We start from the raw sequence: 22,991 nt of genomic DNA, 5'->3' as shown, positions 1-22,991 counted from the left end.
TTTTGATGATGAACTTTTATATAGAACTGTAAGAAGAACAGACCCTTCAACTTGGTTTTTGGTCATGGTGTTTCATCACAGCAACGATAACCCTGAGGAGGACTCTGGCATACAAAACTAAGGGGTGCTACCACTGTCCGCATATGCATTGTGTTGCTACCCTACAGGCCCATCAGTACGACTCAAATGTGCAGACATCTCTCAATTTCTCCCAAGGTCTTCAGTTTTGTTGGTCATGTCCCGAGCTAAAAACTCTTGAGTAGCTTCACTATCTGTACTTTTGCTGCACAAGAACTGGTAGAGCAGAGAGTGAGTCAGACCAGTGGCTCCCATGAGATCACACTCTTAGCTTCCCTGATGTTGGTTAAGGAAGGCTGCTGAGCTCTGTTTCTGAGTCATTTAGCAGTTAGGAAGTCCGATCCTCAGGAATGCAGCCATTAGACGAGTGTTATAACCTCTAGGATCATCCAGGGGCTCTAGGAGGGAAGAATTATACTTTCCAGCTCACATCAATATGACATCACACCAGCGTAGGTAATTTTTGCCATTGCTGTTTATCTTTACTGAGAAAGCTGGGTCTCAGAGAAACCACTGACCACTTCCTTCTAATCTATGATGGGTCAAAGCAGATCTTAACTTTGGGAATTTTCACTCGTGGGATCTTTGCTGGTAGATTTTCAGTCAATATTCTTGAGGTAGGTAAATGACAGGTTTGGTGGCAATTCCAATATTTAGGGCCAGTGGTTGGGTCTGTTACTTCCCTGATGGCTTCTAGCTCTTTTACACAATAAGCAAGGGTCTACTTCATTATCCACACACCAAAAATTATACAGAAACGGCACACCAAGCACTGAAGACAGACACGGTCATCAGTCTACTCGTTGAAAAACCAAATAACACAATCTAAATCCCGAGTCGTTAAATAAAAAAAAAAATGGCACCTTTTATTCATCAATCCCTGTTACACACTGAAATACATGCATCTTTCTTATGTTACTTAGCAACATCCTTTCTATCCTTTCACCCACTAATCAGTCTGATGAGTTCATCTTTAAACTCAAGAAGTTTTTCTTTTTGAAACGCTACTTATATTTTATTGTCTCAATATCAAAGCCAATCTAGAGATTTATTCTTTCTACAGGTGAAATAGATGTTAATACGGGAACATGTCAGTACATGTTCAAGATGACATCAAAGTTATGCCCTAAGCAGATATTTCAAGGCAATATCATGCCACTAGCTTTGAGACTCTAAGTATCACTGATGGTACTAAAAGGTAGAAGTCAGCTTCAATAACACACTCTTGCAATGGACATTGCTCATGATGTCTAAGATTGTTCATTCCCACAGTCATGATTTCAGATGCACAGTTTTTTTGCTTTCCTGAGCATTCGGTTTGACTGCCTCAGATTTAACTCCTGAAGGTCAATGACGATCTGTAACCAAAGAAGCAAAGTTGTTTTAAAAGGATCAATGGCAGCAAAGAGAGGCTCTCGGCATTTTAAGAGAGATACATAGACGTAGCAAAGGATCAAGGTGAGTCAAGATACACGGCTTTATACATATTAGAAATATCCAACGTGCCATCAACATGATTTCCCTAAAACACAAGAAATGCCAGCGCTTGGTGCCACACTCATCTGTCTTTGTATCCCTTGACATCTGAATGACCAACTATCCATTTTTCTCACATCTTGCCAATCATTAAGACATTTGCAGCCAGAATTTTTGGCAGTACACTTTTTTTTTTCTTTCAAATACAACAAGCCACACAGAAGTACTACTATTAATGTCCAACAACAATAACAGGTCATATGGGGCCAAGCCTTTCTGAAATACATGTGATCGCTAAAAGATTCTCCGTCTTCCCTTTACAAGTCATCAGTGCTGTACTTCACCTAAATCGCTGCTGGTCACAATCTTATTTCGCAAGCTCATATGTTCTCTTCATCCAACATTTTGTTGATGCCATCGCAAAGTTTCTGTAAGTGAGGTTTAAACTTTCCAAAGGGATTGTACAAGGCAGCCAAAAAATCACAATCTGAAAAATGGTCAAAGACATTATTAACCCGTCCGTGAGACTTGGCGGTAAGGTGGCGCTGAATGATCTCATGTAGGAGCTCCCGGCACTCGTTCAGCAGCCTGGAAAGCACGTTGCGGTCGAAGGTGTACTCTACCTGGTGGAAGCTGACAACTGTCATGGCAAGCTGGTGCACCTTCTTCTTGAACTTCTCCATGAGCGCCAGCTCGTCTTGATTGAACTGATTGTTCCTGTGGAGGACGGCCAGCTTGATGACCGTCTTGATGAGGTTCTTGATGACCCTCTCCGCCTCCTTCTTGTTCTGGGTGTACTCCTTGGTCACCCTGTACAGCTCATCTAGCACCTCGCTGCTGGTGTCGTCGATCAGGGTGGTGGCGATGGATTTGGATACCATTTTACCCAGGATCTTCTTTTGTGCCTGAACGGCCAGATTTTTGGAATTGAAGACATCTGTAGCCACTGCAGAATAAAAAAACGAAAGGGACAGGTAGAAAGAACAAAAGATCAGTTAATAGCAAGTAAAATAAAACCAAACAAACCTCCAAGAATTAGGGAGTACTTTCCAGCATTCCTTTACTATTTACTGTTTGTTCCCAGTTATTGATATAATGTTGATATAGCAGTTAACGTTGATAACTTCCTTGAAAAGGACTTTTGATTTGAAAATACTATGTTTTGGGGGCTGGGGAGATGGTTCAGTGGCTAAGAGCACTTGCTGTTCTTGTAGAGGATCTGTATTTGGAACCCAGCACCTATGTTGCCAGGCTCACAATTGCCTGTAACTCCAGCTCTATGGGGATCTGTCATCCTCTTCTGAGCACCTGCCTACATATGCTCACATAGATGTATGCACAGTCATATAAATAGAAATAAATCTAAAGATTAAATACTATGCCTCATGAGGTGGCAAACATTTATGCCTTTCTATTTAGCTTAACTATATAAAAATTTAAAAATTTAAGTCAGCTCTATACCTATCTTCTAGGCAATTGCAAACCTAGGCAACTTAAACTCATTTGAGAAAGCAGGATAGATAACAAGGTCAAAATACAGGGTGAGATGGCATATTTACTCCAGCAAACCCTAAGGAGAGCACTGTCTTACAAACCAGCTACAGAAAGCACAAGTGCCTAAGCCATCGGTCATCGCTCTCACAGCCATCCCACCCACTTTGAATTTCACTCCCAGATGTCAGCTTTTGGAAGGTTACACTCCAGAGAGACCTCACTGTCGGCTGCTGTTCCTGGTCTACTCTTGCTTTTAAGTTTCGAAGAAATAAGCTTTAAATGAGCCAACAAAACATGCTACACGAAAAACGTACTCTGGAAAAGCTGATCCCCAGAGTCGACTTTTGGAATGCTTGTGACTTCATTTGGCAGATGTTTAATGTACACAGAAGAGTTGCATGAATTACAGATTAATGACATACAAAATGCTTCTAGCTTAGAGCCCAGAAGTGAAAACGCTCAAGAAACCAACATCAGCTTCACTCTCTCATGATTACCCCTTCTGTGTGCTGGCTGCAATATGAATGCTTGTCTGGGACTTTCCTTTTCCCCGGGCTGAGTGTCTCAGGACTACAGTGCTCTGGGTATCCAGAAATTTCTGTTCTCTCTGTACATTCCAAAAAAATGCACTTAGAGCAGTTGGCATATAACCACTTAGTGATGAAGCTGAACAGCTTAGGGCACTGATGATATAAAAAGATTTGTTTGGACCAAAGCTAGCATCAGTAGGAAACAAAATAGCAGAACTACAAAACCCAGGCTAGGAGGACAGATATGAGCAAGTTTCATGCTAGATGTAAGGCGGAGACAAAGAGAATCCACGTTACATTTAAAATCTGGATTCAAAGCAGGTATGTGGTCTCATACAGGTTATTACAGAACAGCTCCTAGTTTGTAGAACTGACCCAGGAACATACAATGCTGTGTGCATCTACGGAAAGGATGTCCTGGTGGAACTAGACACAGAGCCCTCCCAACTGTTGATATTAAGTTACAGAAACATGAAGTGAGAATGTAGAAGAAGAACCGAAATGCATTTTGAGAGAGAAAAGGAAAGTGAAAAGCTGGGGGAAGAGACCAACTTTAGGAGGGTCTCCAAGCTTTTAAACCATCTGTGTTTAATAGTAATATATTTGTATTCTCATCTCTTTATTGATTTGCAAAAGAGCGTTAATTCACAGTAATGAAATCACACATGCACATGCATACGCACGGTACTCCAGCGTATAATAAGGTTATTAATATTGCCTCATTATGGCCAAGAACTCTCTTTTGTGCTATGATTTCAGATACAGACCTTAAAAATAAACAAATCTAGTTTCTACAGGAAGAGATACATGGTCGTTCTCAGAAACATAACAAATTACTTAGATATCACCAACTTATTTTATATAAAGATTCTGTTTTTAACTATTTAGAGATTGGCACCTACAAACACCCCATCTAGGATCTATAGTCATGTTTCCCAGATAGACACACTTTCTGTTGGGAAATACTGAAACCAATGGGGGGCGGAGGGAGGGGTGGTGGTTCAGACTCATTTGTGCTAACTTCTCAAGGCTGAACCTGCATCTTTGTAGCTCATCAAGCTACTTTGCTCATTAACTCTCAACATCCCATTTCATTTCCAAAATATAGAGAAGCAAGAACGCTACAGCACAGCATTTTAGCTTCCTGCAAGCCGGGGAAGAGAAGACAGTCTACTGCAGACTAAGCAACAACATCCCTCATTTACTGTAACCGAGTCATAACCCAGACGTGGAAGTTGATCTGAGGCTTTTCCTTTCTCCCCAGAACGTCCACGTGACACTTCCATCTTACTCTTTAGATCAATTCAGTGCATCCTGCTCCCTCTCCACAAGGCAGACATGCATTCAGTGGGTTTATTTTTCAGTCTGTTTTGAGCCAAGTCGGGGTTGTGGTTGACAGCTGCTTGCCAGGGATATGTGGTCTGGGATCGTAAAATATGACTGTTTTCTTTCTTGGACACTAACTGCTGCTAGCCTCGCCTGCTTGGACTCGTTGTCAGATCTATCAGCTCTCTTAAAGGCCTGGCGCATCTCAGAGCTAATCCCGGACCTAGTTTTTCTCGTTCTGTCTAGTCTCACCCCTGTGTGATATCATCTCCATGGCTGCGGATAGCGTCCATGTGCCAACAACTCCCACAGCCCTCAGCCCTGACTTTTTTTCCAGACTCATGTTGCAAAAACATTTAAGACGGTTTTCTTTTGAAACTTTGCAGGCATCTCAGACACACGGGGCCCCTAATTGAATCCTTGTTTAGCCCATCCTGTAGAATACTCCCTCTTCACTATTTATCACTTCAGTTAATGGCATCTCTCTTGGCTGTTGCTCAAGTCTGAGACCTGGGAACCATCCACCATCTCCTCCTCTCCTTTCTTAGCCCATTACCAATTTTTTTCCCACTTTCCCATTTATCCATCTCTAGATCATATGCAGTTTCTTCCATCTCTGCAGATGTCATCTAGGTCAGCTCTTTTCCGATGTCCTCTCACACGACGGTCAGGGCATTTTGAAGACGTTGCATGAGAAAATGAGGTTCTATTTAAGTTCTTTGCTAACCATCACACTTCCCAGCTCCTAAATCATTATTTGCCTAATTGTTACTATCTCTCCCTTTGGTCCCTAAGAGCTCCAAAAGCAGACCCTACCTGTTTACTTGTTTGTGCCATGCCCTGGGCTTCGCCAGGCACTGGTCTCTCCCATCGCCTCCCCATGCTTAAGACCTTCTCAAGGAAAATGTTTTGGCCTGAAAAACGCAAATTTAAAACACACATTTGGGTGTTTCTGTTTGCTTATTTTAAAACCTAGAGAAATAGTCACTTGTTTTAACTCACTAAACATGTGGGTTTTTTACCCCCCCCCCATGTAAGCATACTTCAGAAAGTGGTTTCTCTCACCATCAGCAAATTAGTTTTCTTTAAAGAGGAAAGATTTATTGTACACTAAGATTTATTCTATATATCAGAAGACAATAATGCAGATATTTTGAGTATAAGCAAGGTCTAATATTTCTGACGTGAACTACAGTGGAAGGTGGAAGATTAGTCACGGTGTCCCACTTCTGCTTCTGGCTTGGTGTTTAAACACGAGAGAGAGAGAGAGAGAGAGAGAGAGAGAGAGAGAGAGAGAGAGAGAGAGAGAGAGAGAGAGAGGAAGAAGGAGAGGAAAGGGAGAGAAAGAGGGGGACAAGGAGGGGGAGGAGGAGGGGGAGAGCAACACTAAGGCTTGTGTTCCTGGACACAATTGAAAGGTGCATAGATGTTCTCCAAGGAGACACTATTGAGAATATTGATCAGCTGTTTACAATTAAGATGGATTCGTCTGCCATGGAAATTGTTGGCAGAAGAGCGAGCCTGCCACCATATCCAGCATGTGTGAGGTCCTATTCCATTCCTAGTCTTGAGGGGAAAGAGTGTCCTCCAGAATAGAGCACATCTTACAGTATGTCTGCTCGCCTCCCTCCTTCCCCAGGACTGAATCCAACAGTCCTCCTCGACAGTGTTTTCTGCAAAACAAGAGTGTCCTCCAGAATAGAGCACATCTTACAGTATGTCTGCTCGCCTCCCTCCTTCCCCAGGACTGAATCCAACAGTCCTCCTCGACAGTGTTTTCTGCAAAACAAGAGTGTCCTCCAGAATAGAGCACATCTTACAGTATGTCTGCTCGCCTCCCTCCTTCCCCAGGACTGAATCCAACAGTCCTCCTCGACAGTGTTTTCTGCAAAACAAGAGTGTCCTCCAGAATAGAGCACATCTTACAGTATGTCTGCTCCCCTCCCTCCTTCCCCAGGACTGAATCCAACAGTCCTCCTCGACAGTGTTTTCTGCAAAACAAACTAATATTTAGGGATTCCTGGTTTTACCACCAACAATCATAAAGTTGGAGATAAATATTGATGGTAAATATATTTTGACCCTACTACAGGATCGCCCTTCTCCTCAGCTTCTGTCAGCCTTCCCTAATTCAACAACAGGGGTTAGCTGCTTCTGTCCATTGGTTGGGCACAAATATCTGCATCTGACTCTTTTCAGCTGCTTGCTGGGTCTTCTGGAATTGAGAGATGATGCACCTAACCTTCAAGAGACTGGAGACCCCAGGGAGTTTAGAGGTCAGGTGGGTTAGGGGGTGAAGACATCCACGTGGAGACAGGGGGTGTGGAGGAGGTATGGGATGTGGAACAGTTGGAGGGTGGAGGGGGGAAATAAAATATGGGATGTAAAAAAATTAATTAATTAATTAAAAATATTCTGACCCATGTGTGCAAGGGAAAAAAACCATGTTCAGAAGAAACCAAAGGAAAAGCCTTCTGCTACTATCAATGAGTGAAGAGCAAATTTTCTAAAAATTAACAAAAATGCCCCACAATCGCTAATACTACACAATGAAGCACTCAAGTTACACCACATATTTATCAGTAAACACATAATCTTTTCACTCAGTAGGTCTGTTATTCTTGCTTCTTTTGAATGCTGACTATATACACATGTTATTCCAATTTATTACCCAGTTAAATTCCATCCAGTAGACCCAGAATGAGGAAGGGTGGAAGAAAACCATTCAGAGAGCATGTTGAGCCTTTGGGCTGAATTCACAAATGTTCTTTATAAACAAACAGTGCGAAACCTTGGGGTATAAGAGATGGGTAAGAAACCTGGGTGATGGTGGCATATGCCTGTAGTCCCAGCACTTGGGAGGCAGAGGCAGAGAGGCAGACAGACAGACAGGCAGATCTTTACAAGTTCAAGGCCAGCCTGGTCTACAAAGTAAGTTCCAGGACAGGCAGGACTGTTACAGAGAAACCGTGTCTCAAAAAAACTTGAAGAAGAAGAAGGAGGAGGAGGAGGCGGAGGAGGAGGGAAGGGAGAATGAATGAGAGAGAGATAGAGGAAAGAAGGAAGGAAGGAAGGAAGGAAGGAAGGAAGGAAGGAAGGAAGGAAGGAAGGAAAAGGAAACTAGTTCACATCAACTCCAGCTGTCTTGGGAGATCAGTAGGCTAAGATGCGACCTCCCTACTCTGGGATCAGGTGGTGTTCAAGGAGAGAACGGCTGGTTATGTTTCCTGGCAGCAGCCTCCACACTGAAAAGCCAGAAGGAGGAAATCAACAGGACAGAGAAGAAATGAAAATAAAGGGGAAAGAGAGGAGGGAGGGGAGGCAAGGGAAGGGACAGGGGATAGAGGGGGAAGGTTGTGGCCAGGAGGAGCTACATAACTATATGTGAGCTGTGAGGACAGCTGGCCCTGCAAAGGTCAGAAGTGACACCCATAGTCGGAGAGGGGAGGAGCGTGAGGCTGTATTCATGTCTTCAGATGGAAGAGGCCATCCCAGAGATTGCTATCTTGAGAGAATGGACAAACCTTGGACCCTTAGCTTGGCCCTCAAATGCATAGTGGTGTGCACATATTCTCCTGGTGCCACATGGCTAAAACCCAGCAACAGACACCACCCCAGGGGGTAAGGGCAAGCCATACACCTCATATCTCACATGTAATCCAGAAACATAGGTGCCACTTTAAAGGGCCACATAAAGGATGCGCACCAGAGAAAATGGTGATTTTGAAATGCCTCCTGTCAGTCACTGGGCACATTCTTAGCAGCAGCTAGGACCTGGTAACAAGCCCTTACAGACCACTTTCATCTCCCTCACTACTACACAATTCAAAAACTGGCTGAAGACTGATAGGGTGAAAAATGGCTCTGGCTTATGGAGGGGTGGATAAAATTTTCCCAGTGGAGTGCCAGTGAGCCTTGTTTGCATAGTTTAGAACTGTCCTAAGCGTAAAGTGTTAACAGCTGACCCTGTTCCCTCATTAACTCGATAAGAAAAATCTTCAAAACATCAAGTTCGTGTTTGAGAGTCATGAAATGATCTGAAAAATCACACCTTCCAATAATACATAGCAAAAAAAAAAAAAATCAAAGTAAAAAAGGCTGCAGTAGGAACAGTCTGTGGACTAGTGGGTCCTTATTGTGACAATTCTTCCCAGTCTCCTGGAAAAACACAGACTACTTAACAAGCCCAAACACTCTGCAACTAATGAACGAGTGAGCTATGGCTCAGTTACTGCACAGGGGTATTGCTAGGACTGTTTCCCCACCCGTGAGCTGAGATTGCTGATCTAAGCTCCCAAGATCCTTCTAAAGAGTAATAAGCAGGGACGGCCACATGGAGGGCCGCACTGCCTACGCGGAAAGGCTCCTCTGCAGACTTGTATGGAGAGCACAGCACAGCAACCTCCATCTGTATCTCGATACTCTAGTGACGAATTACATTTGGTCAAGATCAATCAACTCCTGTGAGTACCCTGAAACTGAGACACGCAAAGCAGCAGATGGCTGTGTGGAAGCAGAGACCTCATGTGGTGTACCTGACACCAACTCCTCTTTCCTTTTCCATGATCACACTGAAATAGAAGGAACATATTTAAATCCTTCGGAAAGAAAATTTTCATTTCTGAAGGGTTTCGATCTCTCTTGACAAGAGACTCTGCTGCAGGAACAGGGAGGTAGCGGAAGGTCTTCTGTGTGATGAGACGGGTCCTCCCTTGGAGAACAGAAGGAATGCCTACCACGCAAGGACAAGAGCAAGGACAGACGCGGTTGTAAGACGCATGCAAAGCCAAGCAAGGAGCATCTCGAAAAGGAAGTGAACCAAAACTCACGCCACAGTGGAAGCCACACCGTGGCATCACCACTGCATGCCCAGCCTTCCAAGGCCTCTGAGAATCAGAGACCAGGGAACAGGAAGCCAGTGCAGCGGAACAGGAAGCCAGTGCAGCGGAACAAAGGGCCCGGAGTGGAGGAAGCTGGGCTGGAAGTCTGGGTACAATTTAATTTCTTTAAAATTCAGTTTTCTCGTCGTGTGTGTGTGTGTGTGTGTGTGTGTGTGTGTGTGTGTGCGTTCATGTGTTAGAGGAGTTGCCCATTTCCAGATGGTGTGGACCGAAGTGAGATCTACCGAGTTACAAACTTTGAAGCAGCCGCCAGTGTGCTAGGCTGCTGAGTGGCTACAAGTGAAGCCTTACTTCAGCTGCCCTTCTTGGTGTGACTGGGAACTTCAGAGGCAGAGGTGCCCTGAACAGAGGAACCAATTCAACACACTGTGTGTGCCCTCTCTGGTCATTTCTTTTCCTCTCTTCTATTTGATAGTTTGTGGACAAGATAAGGCCTGAAGACAGCATGAAGAAGAAGGCTTTCCCTCTATGATAACGGTCGTTCACACGGAACCTGTTCATCATTTTTTGAGGTTAACCATGTGCCCCTTATTCCTAGGCTGAATTTTGTGATGATTTTGAACATGTCAAACCAGAGAGACAGCTCAATGGGCAAAGCATACGGACCTGCATTAGATTCCTAGAACTCATATAAAAAAGCCCCATGTGGTAGCATGCCTCTGTAACCCTAGCATTGGAGAAAGGGAGACAAAGAGGTCCTGAGGCTTGCTGGCCAGCCAGAATAGTACACTTGGAAAGTTTGAGACCAGCGAGAGATCTTGTCTCAAATGAGGTGGACAGCATCTTTGACAATGACACCTCAGGATGACCTCTGGACTCCACATAGGTGTCTACATGTGGATGTGTACTTGACATACACATGCACATAGGCATGAACACACAACCAGATACACCAATATGCACACGCATATACAAAAGACAATGCCAACTGTTTCAACTCTTAGACCCATCTGTGCCTTTTCCCATCAATGCTTTCTACGGATCACTCCAGCCCTTTATTGCCTTATTGCTGGCATAAACTCCAATGAGACATCCCTACTTGGCTCCAGAAGTGGAGGACAAATTGGCGATGTTTAGATGAAGCAGTATGGTTGGATCTCAAAGAATGTCAGCTTCATAATTGTTAGGACAAAAGTTAGAGAAACAAGCATATTTTATGGCTGCCCCAAGTCAGGGCAAGATATATATAGCCATAAGAATCCGTTACATCATCTTAGGTAATAACCACAGTATAGATACCAAAAAATAGACAACAATAATAGTAGCGCCACTAAACAATAGTTTTGTTAATTCTTTGAGAATTTTATACAATATATTTTAATCATATTCACCTCCCAGTCTTTTCCATGTTCCCCAGTTTCATTCTCCCCTCTTTTAATAACATCTCATTACATTTCGTAATATCCTTATACTTCTGGGTGTGGAGCCATCTTGGCAGGTTGATCTACCAAGAGCCACATCCTTTGAGAAACTTGAGTTTCCATCCCACAGAGGCTATACCCTCTCCATAGTTCTTCATGTAGGAGTCAGGGCTCATGAGCCTCTTTTCCTACCATGCTAGAATGTTAACTGGGTAGCCGTCGTTTTAACAATTCTTACTATACTGTCCCTGGAACTTGCATTATCATATTGAAGTTTCACATCAGTCCTAGAAGGAAGGCTATTACTACACATATTTCCAGGTCAGGTCTCTGAGGCCCAGGAAAAAAGAAAAGGGAGTTGCTTACTTATACACTCTGTTTTGATTATATTCCTTTTCCTCCCCCAACTCCTATCAGATCTTTCTCATCTCCCTATCTCCCTAACTTCATGTTTTCGCTCTCTTTCTAAAGAAAAAAAGAAAACAAAACAAAAACCAAACCCAAATATCAAAACAAACAAACAAACAAAACCCCAACAAGGCATGCATATACCAAAACAAAAGCCCATTTCAAAAACACGAAGTTCCTTTTGCATTGGTCAACTGTTCCTGGACACAGGGCCTGTCCTAGAGTGTGGTTGGTTCCTTTATCAGACATCTTTCTTTAAGGCTCAGGGATCTGTGTGGAAGAGGAAGCAGGATGATAATAAGAGCCAGAGCAAGTGGAGGACTCCAAGGAAACAGCGTTTTCCAGACACAGCAGGATGGATGCATATGAACTCACAGAGACCGTGGTAGCATGCACAAGACCTGCACAAGTTTAAGCCAGACAAAAGCCCAGCCCCGAGAAGGGCAAGTGGACACAAAGGTCCTAGGCAAGAAGCTATTTGCAACTGACCCTGCTGGGAAAGGGAAATTTAGTTTTTTCTGATGGAGTGTCCCTGAAACGGAGTTACCTCCAAATGGCTACACAGTCAGTGACTGCTAGAGATGAATTTGAATGCAGACATGCCCCATGTAATCTGTTCTCTAAAAGACTCATGTGATATATGAGTTTTAGAAATAATGTTTTATATTAAACCACCAACCAAAAAGTACACAGGAGGGATCCATGGCTCCAACTGCTTATGTAGCGGAGGATGACCTTATTTGGCACCAATGGGAGGGGAGGCCCTGGGTCCTGTGGAGATTTGATACCCCAGCGTCGGGGACTGCTAGTGCAGTGAGCAGGAGTGGGTGGGTGGGTGGGGAAGCACCCTCATAGAAGCAGGAGGAGGGGGGGTTGGGTAAAGGTGAGGAAACCAGGAAGGGGGACATTTGAAATATAAATAAATAAAATAACCAATTTTTAAAAAAAAGAAAGAATGTTTTATATTGAAAACACCTAAGGAAAACCTAATGATGGCTCTCTAAGGGAAGGGAAACCAAAGAAGAGGAGAAGGCCCATCTAATGTTTTCAGGATGTACCTGGTTAGCTTTAAGATATGGAGTTTAACCTAAAAAACCAACAGACAGTGAACAAGACTGAACAAATCAAGTGAAAGTCCCTTAGCTTGGCCTCCCTGGCTGCACAGCTCTGATCTCAACCCTTCTCCAAGAGGCAACAACTGTTCCGAGATTTCTGGCATCTTTTCAGAGCTATGCATAGATCTACCCCTGCATAGATAAGCAAATATATGAATGGCTCCTGAGCTATGTGAAGAAGTCTTAAAGGCCCCCCACCTCTCCTCTTTGATTCTGAGCTAGGGTTTCACTGTGTAACAACTCGGGCTGGCCTGATACTCGGGAGCCTCCTAAGTGCTGGGATTACAAGTGTGTACCACCACACCTAGACCAAGGCTTGTGGTTCTTAAGAAATGTAACGTCCGAGTGATGAAAGGATTCATAATGTGTAGGTGTTCGAAATGCTACACATAACTGATAGATAATGACGATGTCCCGAGGAACACGGCCATTCACCTTTGCTGCTTACTAACCCAACAGCAGTAGTAAGAGTCCTTTAAGTGGTGGGAGGAAGGGAGGAGGCCTTCAGCCTTTGATGAAACGAGTAAAAGGAGGACCGCGTACTGTGACTAAGATTATCCTATAACTTATCGTCCAAATGGAACACCTTTGTACAGGTGCTACTGCTCACTACACCACGACAAGAGAACTGTAACTGCCTCAGGTAAATTATCCCTACATGAATAAAAAAGGAGCAAAACTAAGGATTTATTCATATATTTATAAAACATTTCTTGAGAATCCTGTAAACATATTGACCAGGTTTTCTTCAAAACAAAAATACTAGGTTTTTTTTTTAAAAAAAGAACTTAAGGGGCGTCATATTGGTGGCATGGGGATGAGTCTTTCTTGTTAAATAGCTCTTGAAGGAATGTATACCAAGGTTCCCTTTGAAGATGCTCAAATATGCATGCAATAAAAAAAAATCACTATAACATCGATTTTGCTTAAGTTGTCCAACCACATTTCAAACAGGACCCAAGAACAAATCTGTAGATTAACATCAATTAAGATAATTAATTGGCTAACAAACTGATGGACTGGATTCAGAGTAGCTCACTGTAAATAGGAGTGGGCCAGGTGGGCAGGGCAGGCTGTGGGCAAAGCTAGGCGATACACTGATGCAGGCATAGCTTCTGGACCCAGGCAGCCTGGGTCAGAAGCTGCATAGTTCCCTGGGGGTCCTTGAGACTGGACCCCATTACCTCCTTTCTCTGTGCCTCAGTTTCCTTATCAGCAAATGGAGTTTAAATAAAAGTAATCCACATGAGGTACATTTGCTGTCAGGTAACCAGGTGGGTTTGTGTAAGTAATTATCGTCATCATTATAACTCTAGCTCACCATTAAGGTGAAGTTCTGGTACAGAATGGCTCAGGCGCAAGTGAAGGGAGCAGAGAGAATATTAACAGGTGTACTATACCATTCAACAGAAACGTGTTGTTTGTAACATGCCAGATGGCTTAAAAGATAGGTAGCAATTTCTCTTCTCTCTAGGCACTCACACTCACAGAGGGGGTAGGTATGGTGGGAACCCAGATGGGATGATGGGAACACAGGCGGGATGATGGGAACAAGGGTGGGACATGCCACGGAAGGTCCCTGGGAGGACTGTGCAACAAGCAACAGTAGTGGAGAAGAGAGTGAGCAGTAGTACCTTTTTGGATGAGATGACAGACAGACGGAGGATAGAATTGAAGGCTTCTCCAAAGATACTTAGCCTCAAAACAAAAGTACATCTTACCTTACAGAAACACATTCCAGAGCTGACACAGAGACTTCCTATTGGCCAGTGAAGCATTAAAAACTCTGTTCGTTGGCATAAACCAGAAGCCAATGTATGGATTTTAAAGGGTGGGGGGTGGAGGGGGTGGTGATGGTAGTGCAGAATGTAAATAATAGCTGTGTTCTTGTTGGGGACATAGAAATGTTTCTACTGGGTTTCTCAGTTCTCAGGCAGTGTTTGGCAGGGAAAGGGGAGGCAACAGGTTTCCAGGACAGAATTCTGTGTCCTGGGCCACTGGTATCAGAAGTGCATGGAAGTGGCTTGGTAATTGCTGCACCAACTGCATCGAAGTCCCCAGGACTCTAGTCTCAGAGACTGAAAGGTTCCACACTGCTCCAGGGTACGTTTCTAGAATACTGGACTTAAAATCCCAAAGAGCCATGTGTTGACCACAGGATCATGTTGAAAACAAGACTCCGTGGGTAGCACCCCCTTTCAAAAATTTTATGAAAATAGAGATGTTGACTCATGCTTGGAATCCACAGAAAATATTTTCAAGAGGAAGCCTGTTAATACTCAGTTTTGATAATGCAGCTAGGAGAGTATGAGGTAAGCCTTTTCCAGGAACAATTCAAAGAGGGCATAACTCCTACATATAGGATTGAAATTAAATGAAAGTATCTTCCAATCACTTATGCAAAACCGACTATCTGATTAGTCCATGGCTAAGAACAACCCAATAAACCGGATATTGACTGATTCTTTTTTTTGTGGTACTGGTGATTAAATACAGGGCCTCACATGTGGCGGGCAATCCTTTATGTTTTATCTATAAATCTATACAACACTGGTGCATTTTCTGTTTTTACTTTTAAGTGATTGCTTTTCTCTCCATCCTTGGCCAAACCGTGCTGAATAGCAGCTACTTTGTTGGTAGAGTGACCATATTTAGTTAATCCAGCCTTTGTAGCAAATGATCTGGAATCTCCCATACAAATATCTCAAGCACATCTGTTGGGAGTATTTTAGGAGCAGTAACCTGTTGGCCTTACCCTGAGCAACTCCCAAATATGCATCTTGGCACAACCTCCCAAAATTTTGGTCCCAAACTTTCCCAGCAATTACACTAAAGTATCAGTTAAGCATCTTATGGCCATGCCAGTGTCTTGTGGATGATCCTGTGGAGGGTAAGCAGAAGGTGAGAGGAGACTTAGAGCCTTTGAGTAAGCTACTTTAATTCAGCTATCAAGGCAGCCATGCCCCGAGGCTCTGTGATAAATACAAGTCTTCCTCTGGAGGCTCTCCGAAGCATTGTTCTCCACAATGGGTACTTCCAAGGAGACATGTGAGTTCTTCAAGAAGTTCTTTTCCTTCTGTCTGCCTTCTCTCTCCAGTATTGTGCACCCTGGCCGACCCCTCTAATTTGGAGGACTTAGGAAGCACCGCACACCTTTGGAGCCTGGACACCCCCCCCCCCGCCCCCTGCAATATTTTGGGTCTGCATAAAGCAGTGCTGCTCTAAGGATGAGGGAGTAAGCGAGTGTTAGAAAATTATGAAAATAAATATCAAAATCTTTGTTTCTGATTTTCTTTAATCAATCATAAGATCTGTGCATAAGATGCACACATTCCGACATGACAATGGTCCTCTTGAGCTAAGCTGTGACCCCACTTTTTTGAAGGAGGGTCCCCTGGCCTTCTGCGTGATGACCTCAACCTGTCCCATCCAGATGTGACTAGATTGTAGGGCAACTTCTGGAACTCCTACTGAATAGTCAGGAATTAAAAATCCTGTCCAGCATCTCTGATCTCTGATCTGGTCCCAAGTGATTCTAATGTTTTTTTGGGAGGTGGAAGGTTGAAGTAGATACAAAGGCCTGTAAAGTGAAAATGTGTCGTGATCCAGAGAATAGAATCACTGGCCAAGGGACAGGCCTCACATTTTAGTGTCACCAAGAATCTCCTAGCAAAGGACTCACAGGAGGAAGAGGCTCCCCCTAAAACATGCTAATGATGGGATAACTAATTCTTTGAATTAAGGTCCTAACTCAGGTTTACTGAGCCAACTATTACTAACCAGGTACTCCTCCCTACTGTTGGTTCTTACTCCAAGACAGGACAGGAAAAAAAGAGCCTTCACCTTAATGAGCTTGAAAGAATGTTTAAAAACAAACAAAAGAGAGATTTGTAAGAAATTAAATATGAGACTTTTCTATCAAAATACCATAAAGCTTATGTTTAGGACAAAGAATTAATCTTTTCTAATCTCCCCCAGAAGACTTTTATGCAAATGTCTTAATCCTCTCCACCCAGGAAAACTTGTGAGTAAACGAAGGTCCACTGCTCTGTTGTAGGAATTTGAGGTCCTAGAGCACTGACCCTTTTCTCCCTGGAGCAGTGAGTGACCTGTTCCCCTTTTTCCCGTCGTTTCCTGTGCACTAATTCTTTTCAAAGTAGCCAGTTGAATTAGACTGTGAGGTTGGACCCAAGTCAGTGGGGAAAAGACACAGTCACCACCGAAGTTTGAATGAAAACCAAATACACTCCCTGTCTCAGTGTGCTCGCTCATCTGCGTGCACTCTCTAGATCAAGAATAAAGTATGGGTGACAGGGGCACCTGAAGGAAGAGCGTGATGACATGGGGCTGAGGTGCAGCAGAACTCGAACTCCTTTACAGGAGACTGCAGCTAGAGCTGCGGCCAGGGCCCCCTGTCCCTTCTCTGGGACAGCTGCTTGTCTTGGATTCTCCCCGAGACTGGGATCTGAGAGTGACAGGGACTCTGTGGGCAGAAAGGTCTCCTGGGGTAATAGTGACTAAAAAACATAGTGTTGCTGGGTGGTGGTGCTGGTGGTGGCACGCCTTTAATCCCAGCACTTGGAGGCAGAGGCAGGCGAATTTCTGAGTTCGAGGCCAGCCTGGTCTACAGAGTGAGTTCCAGGACAGCTAGGGCTACACAGAGAAACCCTGTCTCAAAAAAACAAAAAACAAACAAACAAACAAACAAAACCAAACCATAGTGTTGAATTAAAAAAAAAAAAAAGAGTAAAGTTTGGCCAGAGCAAAAAAAAAAAAAAAAGAAATACACCCTGTCTAGAAATGTGCTTATACATTAGTGTGGTGGTTTGACTGAGAATGGCCCCCCACAGGCTCATATATTTGAAACTTCATTACCAGGGAATGATACTATTTGAAAAAATTAGAATTAAGAGGTGTGGCCTCATTGGAGTAGGTGTGGCCTTGTTGGAGGAAGTGTATCACTGGGGGTGGGCTTTGAGGCGTAGGCTCTCTTTCTTCCTTCAGATCAGGATGTGGATCTCAGGTACTGCCCCAGTGACTGCCAATGTGCCACCATGCTCCCTGACATGAGGATCATGGACTAAACCTCTGAAGCTGTAAGCCAGCCCCAAGGAAGTGCTTTGTTTCATCAGAGTTGCCTTGGTCACGGTGCCTCTTCACAGCAACAGAACAGTGACTAAGACAACTAGAAACAAGAGTTTTCTAATCTGGTAAACTTAGAAAATGAAGACAAATTAGGAACAATTTGTGAGTTTCTCAGGAGGCCTTGCAAGGCGATGGAATATAATGGCTGGTCTTCACAGAACTTATTTAGTCACTGTGGTACTTTGAATAAGAATGGCTGCCGTAGGCTCACAGATTTGAATGCAGTCCCTAGTTGGTGTGAGTGTTAGGGAAATATTAGGAGTAATGGCCTTGTTGGAGGAGCTGTGTCACTGGGGGCTTTGTGGTTTCAAAAGCCCACACCATTCCCAGTGTGCTCTTTCTGTCTGTGCTCATGTATGAGATATGAGATCTTAGCTACTGTTTCAGAGCCATGTCTGCCTGTCGGTGGCCACATTCCCCAATATGATGGTCATGGACTACCCTATGGAACTGTTAAACAGAATAAACTCTTTTGTACGTTGCCCTGGTCATGGTGTCTCTTCACAGCATAAGAAAAGTAATGAAGACAGTCACACACTTCAGCTATCTTTAGCACCAAATCTCATTTCTATACAATGTGTTAACTAGGTCATAGAGAGGGAGTAAATTTGCCAAGTTTATAAAGATCCTAGGAGGAAGTTGAACTGGGTGTCACCATGTCAATGTGGAACCCTAAACAGTAAATGAATTTATAGGTGGGAGGAAAAACTTCATTCACTCACTCATTTTTTATTTTTTAGATTTTCTTAAAATTGTGTGTCTATCATGCCCCAGGCAGAACACCTGCTCACAAGGGGTTCAGATTCTAAAGGAAGACAGAAACAAGTGCACGAGTGCCAAGTAATGGCAGGGGCCACATAAAACAGAAGTGCATAAATGAGATAGTATGTTCTTTTATCCAGGGTAGGCAGGGGAAGCCTTTCTAAAAAGGTGACATTCGAGAAAAGTCATGAGGAAGGCACAGGTGTAACCCCCGAGTTACTCCCATAGAATCTTTCCTGTTAAAGTGCTTGCCATACAAGCATGAGGAACTGGGTTCTATCCCCAGAACCTACATTAAATAAAAAGTAAGTTGTTGTAGTTGGAACTTCATGATGTTCATGCATAGGACAAGAAGATCCCGGGGGCTCACTGGACAGCCAGCCTCACCTTCTCAGAGAGCTTTAAGACAATGAGAGAGTCTTCCTCAAAAATACAATGTAGATGGGTCCTGATTGACCCTGGCCTCCATACACAGGTACGCACAGACATCCACACACATTTTTCTCATACATATACGTACACACCACACACACACACACACACACACACACACACACACACACACACACACACACATATATATATATATATATATATATATATATATATATATATATGCCCCCTCCCCCACAAGCACTACACAACAAGAAATCTAAGAAAGCACAAATGTACCTTAATATGTTGAGAAAGAACAAATTAGGGAATGTTTTAATTTTTATCCCATATTGAAACTGGCTGGCTTAAAATTACATTTAGAATTTAAAATAATAAACCCCCCATCAAACCAGAATGACAAATAGTTAAGTTAAAATAACCACAATGTTAGGATGCTGACGACACAGAGCTGGTATGTTACACTCATTCTTTTCAGTTAAGGAAAGTAGCTAAAAAAGACCATTACAGTCCTTTCTTAAAAGAACTGGAAGGCTTCCCCTGAATAGATCAACCTGCCTGTCTTGGAGCTGAATTACTTCTCTAATGGTGGATACAAGGGTAAAATAAACTTTGGCAAATAACACAACAAAAACGGGTCATTTTTATGACCTACTGCCAAATATCAACAAAATAAATGTCTTCGCCCAGATACTTTGTCAGCCCGCGATTCCCCCCATCCCATAGCTTTCATCATGCTCTCTCCCACACTGGTCCTGCAATAGCTGCCTTCCCACCTCATTCATCAACCCCAGCTCTAGAGATGGAAGAGGGAGAGGGAAGGCTCAGAGGGTGACCTAGGGTCACAACACAAGCCCTGATAACTTGTGATAGTTCTCTCCTTCCGGCAAGGTTTTTGCCAGGACATTATCAAAAAGCATTGGGTAGCAAGTTCCTCCACTTAAAACTTAGGAGTTTTGGCACTTATAATGCTGATAGATGCTGATTGTCAGATGGACAAGACTCCACCTTTTTTTCAGCTCAGATAAAACTCATGGAACAAAATCTACACTGTCACCATCAAAAAAAATATCTTTATTATATCTACATTTTAAACAACCATTCCTAGGATTTAATTCCAGCATGTTCCCATACCCACTGAAATAGGCTCCCATAATATTTTAGGTTTTTGTTTTTGTAATTAGTTAAATAAATCATTAAAAATTTGGGGTCTTCTCTCCCCCCCCTTTCAAAACAACAACAAAAAACCTAGTCCTTCTGAAAGGAGTGAATGTGTGTGTGTGTGTGTGTGTGTGTGTGTGTGTGTGTGTGTGTGTTGGGGGCGGTTATGGGTAACTAACTCCCTAGCCCCCGTGAGTGTATGAGTTCTCATCTCTGACTGGAATGGCCAGGGTCTCACACCGATCTGAGTCACTTTACAAGAGCCTGGGATAAAGGTCTTGGTGACTCAAGAGCTTCCAGCACTTTGTTCTCAGGCTGTCCATCAAAACAGGCAAGGAGGACACAGCGACACTCTCCTCCCCAATTCCCAGGCTTCTGTCAGCATCTCTACTCACCTTTCCCCTCAGAATGCTTCCATTTCTGAAGTAGCCATCTAACGCCATCCTACATCCATGTGGCCACATCTTCAGCCTGGTCCTTTAAGTGCCACTGTCATGCTTTGTTTTCTACCTACTACGGACTTGATTTTTTTTTTTTTTTTTTAGCTAATCAACATACTTTCATTAGCAAATAAACTTACTTAGAAAGGACACCACATATTCCACGCGAGTGGAAACTGACATTATTAGCACATGAAGGTCATCAAAATCAATCACTATTTTTAACATCAGAAATCAATTCAATGGGAAAAAGTCAGTCACCAACACTATCAGCTGCTCCCAGGTGTTGCTGTTTGCCAGAGGCTATGAGTCCCTATGTAGCTTTGGGTTACAATAGTGAGTCCCATGACTGAAGAGGCAAGGGTCACATAGCCCAAATCTAAGCATTCTCTGGAATGATACAGAAGATTTCAAAAACACTTAGAAGCCCCTGGTCTCATGATGAGGCTGAAGATGACTAAACACTATGTCTGGGATCTCCTATGATCATTCCCTGTGGTACCAGCAGTCCAAGGACCACATTTTGGGAAACAACCACACACTCCATTCTAAGCCTCACGGCAAAGCCACCTATCTGCATCAGTAGTTTTGCCTCAGATATTGTGGCCGTAGACATTTGTTCATGACCCTCTCTCCCAGAGAGCAACCCCCATGTGTACTTAATCCATATGTAAGTCTGGGAATTCCTTGAGACCAAGTTCCCAGTGGGCAGCAATGGGTCTTCCACTCTTCGTTGTTTTCTCTGGTGAAGCTACTACCCCCTTATTCTAGTCAGATTCCTCCCTTACCTGTGCTTCAATCTTTTAGAAAGCTCATCCAGATATTTTGAAAACACAACTTTTGTCATCAAAAATTGTATCTCGATATTTTTTTCAGCTACATTAGTTAATACTGTTGTTTATGGAAGTGTTTGTAATTGGCCCCAGTAATTAATATGTAAAATATGAACAGTTTCTTTATGGACAAGTAGGACACCTTGAACCACCCCCTTAACATCCTGCCTTGCCATCTTTGAGGAGAACTGCCAACATTCTAAACCAGCTTCCAAATGAACTAAACCATGTCCCAGCTGATCGATCATGTGTTCAATAGAGTAAAAGACTCAGGGATATGTACGTGCATCTCTGCTGTGTTCTCACCGTGGGTATCACACATTACTGAAGATAGTTATCAGTGAATCAGTTATCCCTCTTCTAAAAGCTACCCTATTCAGAGCAAGTTCTGTTTAAAAGGGTAATACATGTAACTTAGAAGGTGAGGAAGCAGAGATGAAGGAGTGAGCTTTCTCAGCAGGGTGTTTGGATGGATTTGGATGCGTCTTCTGGGGATGGTTCAAGGTGTCCTACATGTCCATGAAGACATTTTCATTTCACCAGCACCAATGCGAGAGAAACAAACGCCTCCATAAACAAAGAACGGTATTAACATAACTTAAAAATATTGAAATACAATATTTGATGGCATAACTTGTGTTTTCAAAGTATATGGATTAACTTTCTAAAAGACTGAAGCACAGGCGAAAATCTGAGAAGGTCCCCCTTAAAGGCTGGGAATATAATTTTACCGTCAAATGATTAACAAGGTTTATGGCCACATTTTTGGTCTTGGGGAAATAGTTTTGATTATATCTGCCAGTTATTTTACATTAAGTCTATATAAATAACAGAGCTTCCTATTAAAATATTGTTTCTTTGGAAAAGATGATACTTTATTGAAAAATGTATTATAGTAGTCTCATAGCTGCAAAAGGTTGAAAGTCTCTTCTTGTCTATTTTGTGTTGTTTTTAACATGCATCTAATGCCAAGTGTAGTTCTGCCAGCTAGAAAAGATACCTGCAACTGCCCATGGGCTCAGGCTGCCACTGAGCATGGTTAAGTGGTCAAGTGCACTAGGGTTTATGCAGAGTATCAAGTGATTCCCAGAAAGAAGTAGAACTCTCAGGATGGCTTTACTATGACCAATCTGGCCCCACCAGACCTTGTCCACTACAAGGAGATGTGCACTCATCCTTTCTGAGTGGTACTCCATGACCCAACTACCTCCTATAGGATCAAGATTTGACCATTTCTAAATACTGCTACATTGAGGACCAACCAAGTGTTGAGCACAATTGAGTACAATCACACTATAGCAATAGCTAAGAAGAGTAACACTGAATTCATCTCTAAGATGTGAGGCAATGTATATTCCAGAAAATACATCATACTTATAATTCAATTCTTTTGAATGTATGATTTCAAAGTCAGTTTCTAAAACTGAATATTAAACCTACCCTGGCTAACTAGTTTTCCTTTGAATTTAAGGGGATTGTCCTTTTAATGTTTTAATTTATACCACCTAGTTCTCTGCTTTGGAAAAAAATGCTTAGGGGAGTTAAGGATTTGCCAGAAGGGGAGGCCT

The 22,991-nt window shown here is 43.0% G+C and overlaps 1 protein-coding gene across 3 annotated transcripts in view; it reads right to left on the bottom strand.

Annotated features, from left to right (window-relative positions):
• Positions 1 to 923: 923 nt before the first annotated feature.
• Positions 924 to 22,991, bottom strand: part of Tnfaip8 (TNF alpha induced protein 8) — a 111,732-nt gene continuing 89,664 nt past the window's right edge. For all 3 annotated transcript variants that reach the window (XM_021150636.3, XM_029471915.2, XM_021150635.3), the window contains exon 2: positions 924 to 2,500. In XM_021150636.3, the coding sequence (XP_021006295.1) occupies positions 1,935 to 2,500 (566 nt within the window). In that variant the 3' untranslated portion in view covers positions 924 to 1,934. The remainder of the gene's footprint in view (positions 2,501 to 22,991) is intronic.

The sequence above is a fragment of the Mus caroli genome, unplaced genomic scaffold, assembly GCF_978045245.1.
Source record: "Mus caroli unplaced genomic scaffold, Mus_caroli_1 scaffold_19, whole genome shotgun sequence".
Taxonomy (NCBI): domain Eukaryota; kingdom Metazoa; phylum Chordata; class Mammalia; order Rodentia; family Muridae; genus Mus; species Mus caroli.
Note: the sequence above shows the minus strand (reverse complement) of the source record. Positions and strands in the feature narration are given on the sequence as shown.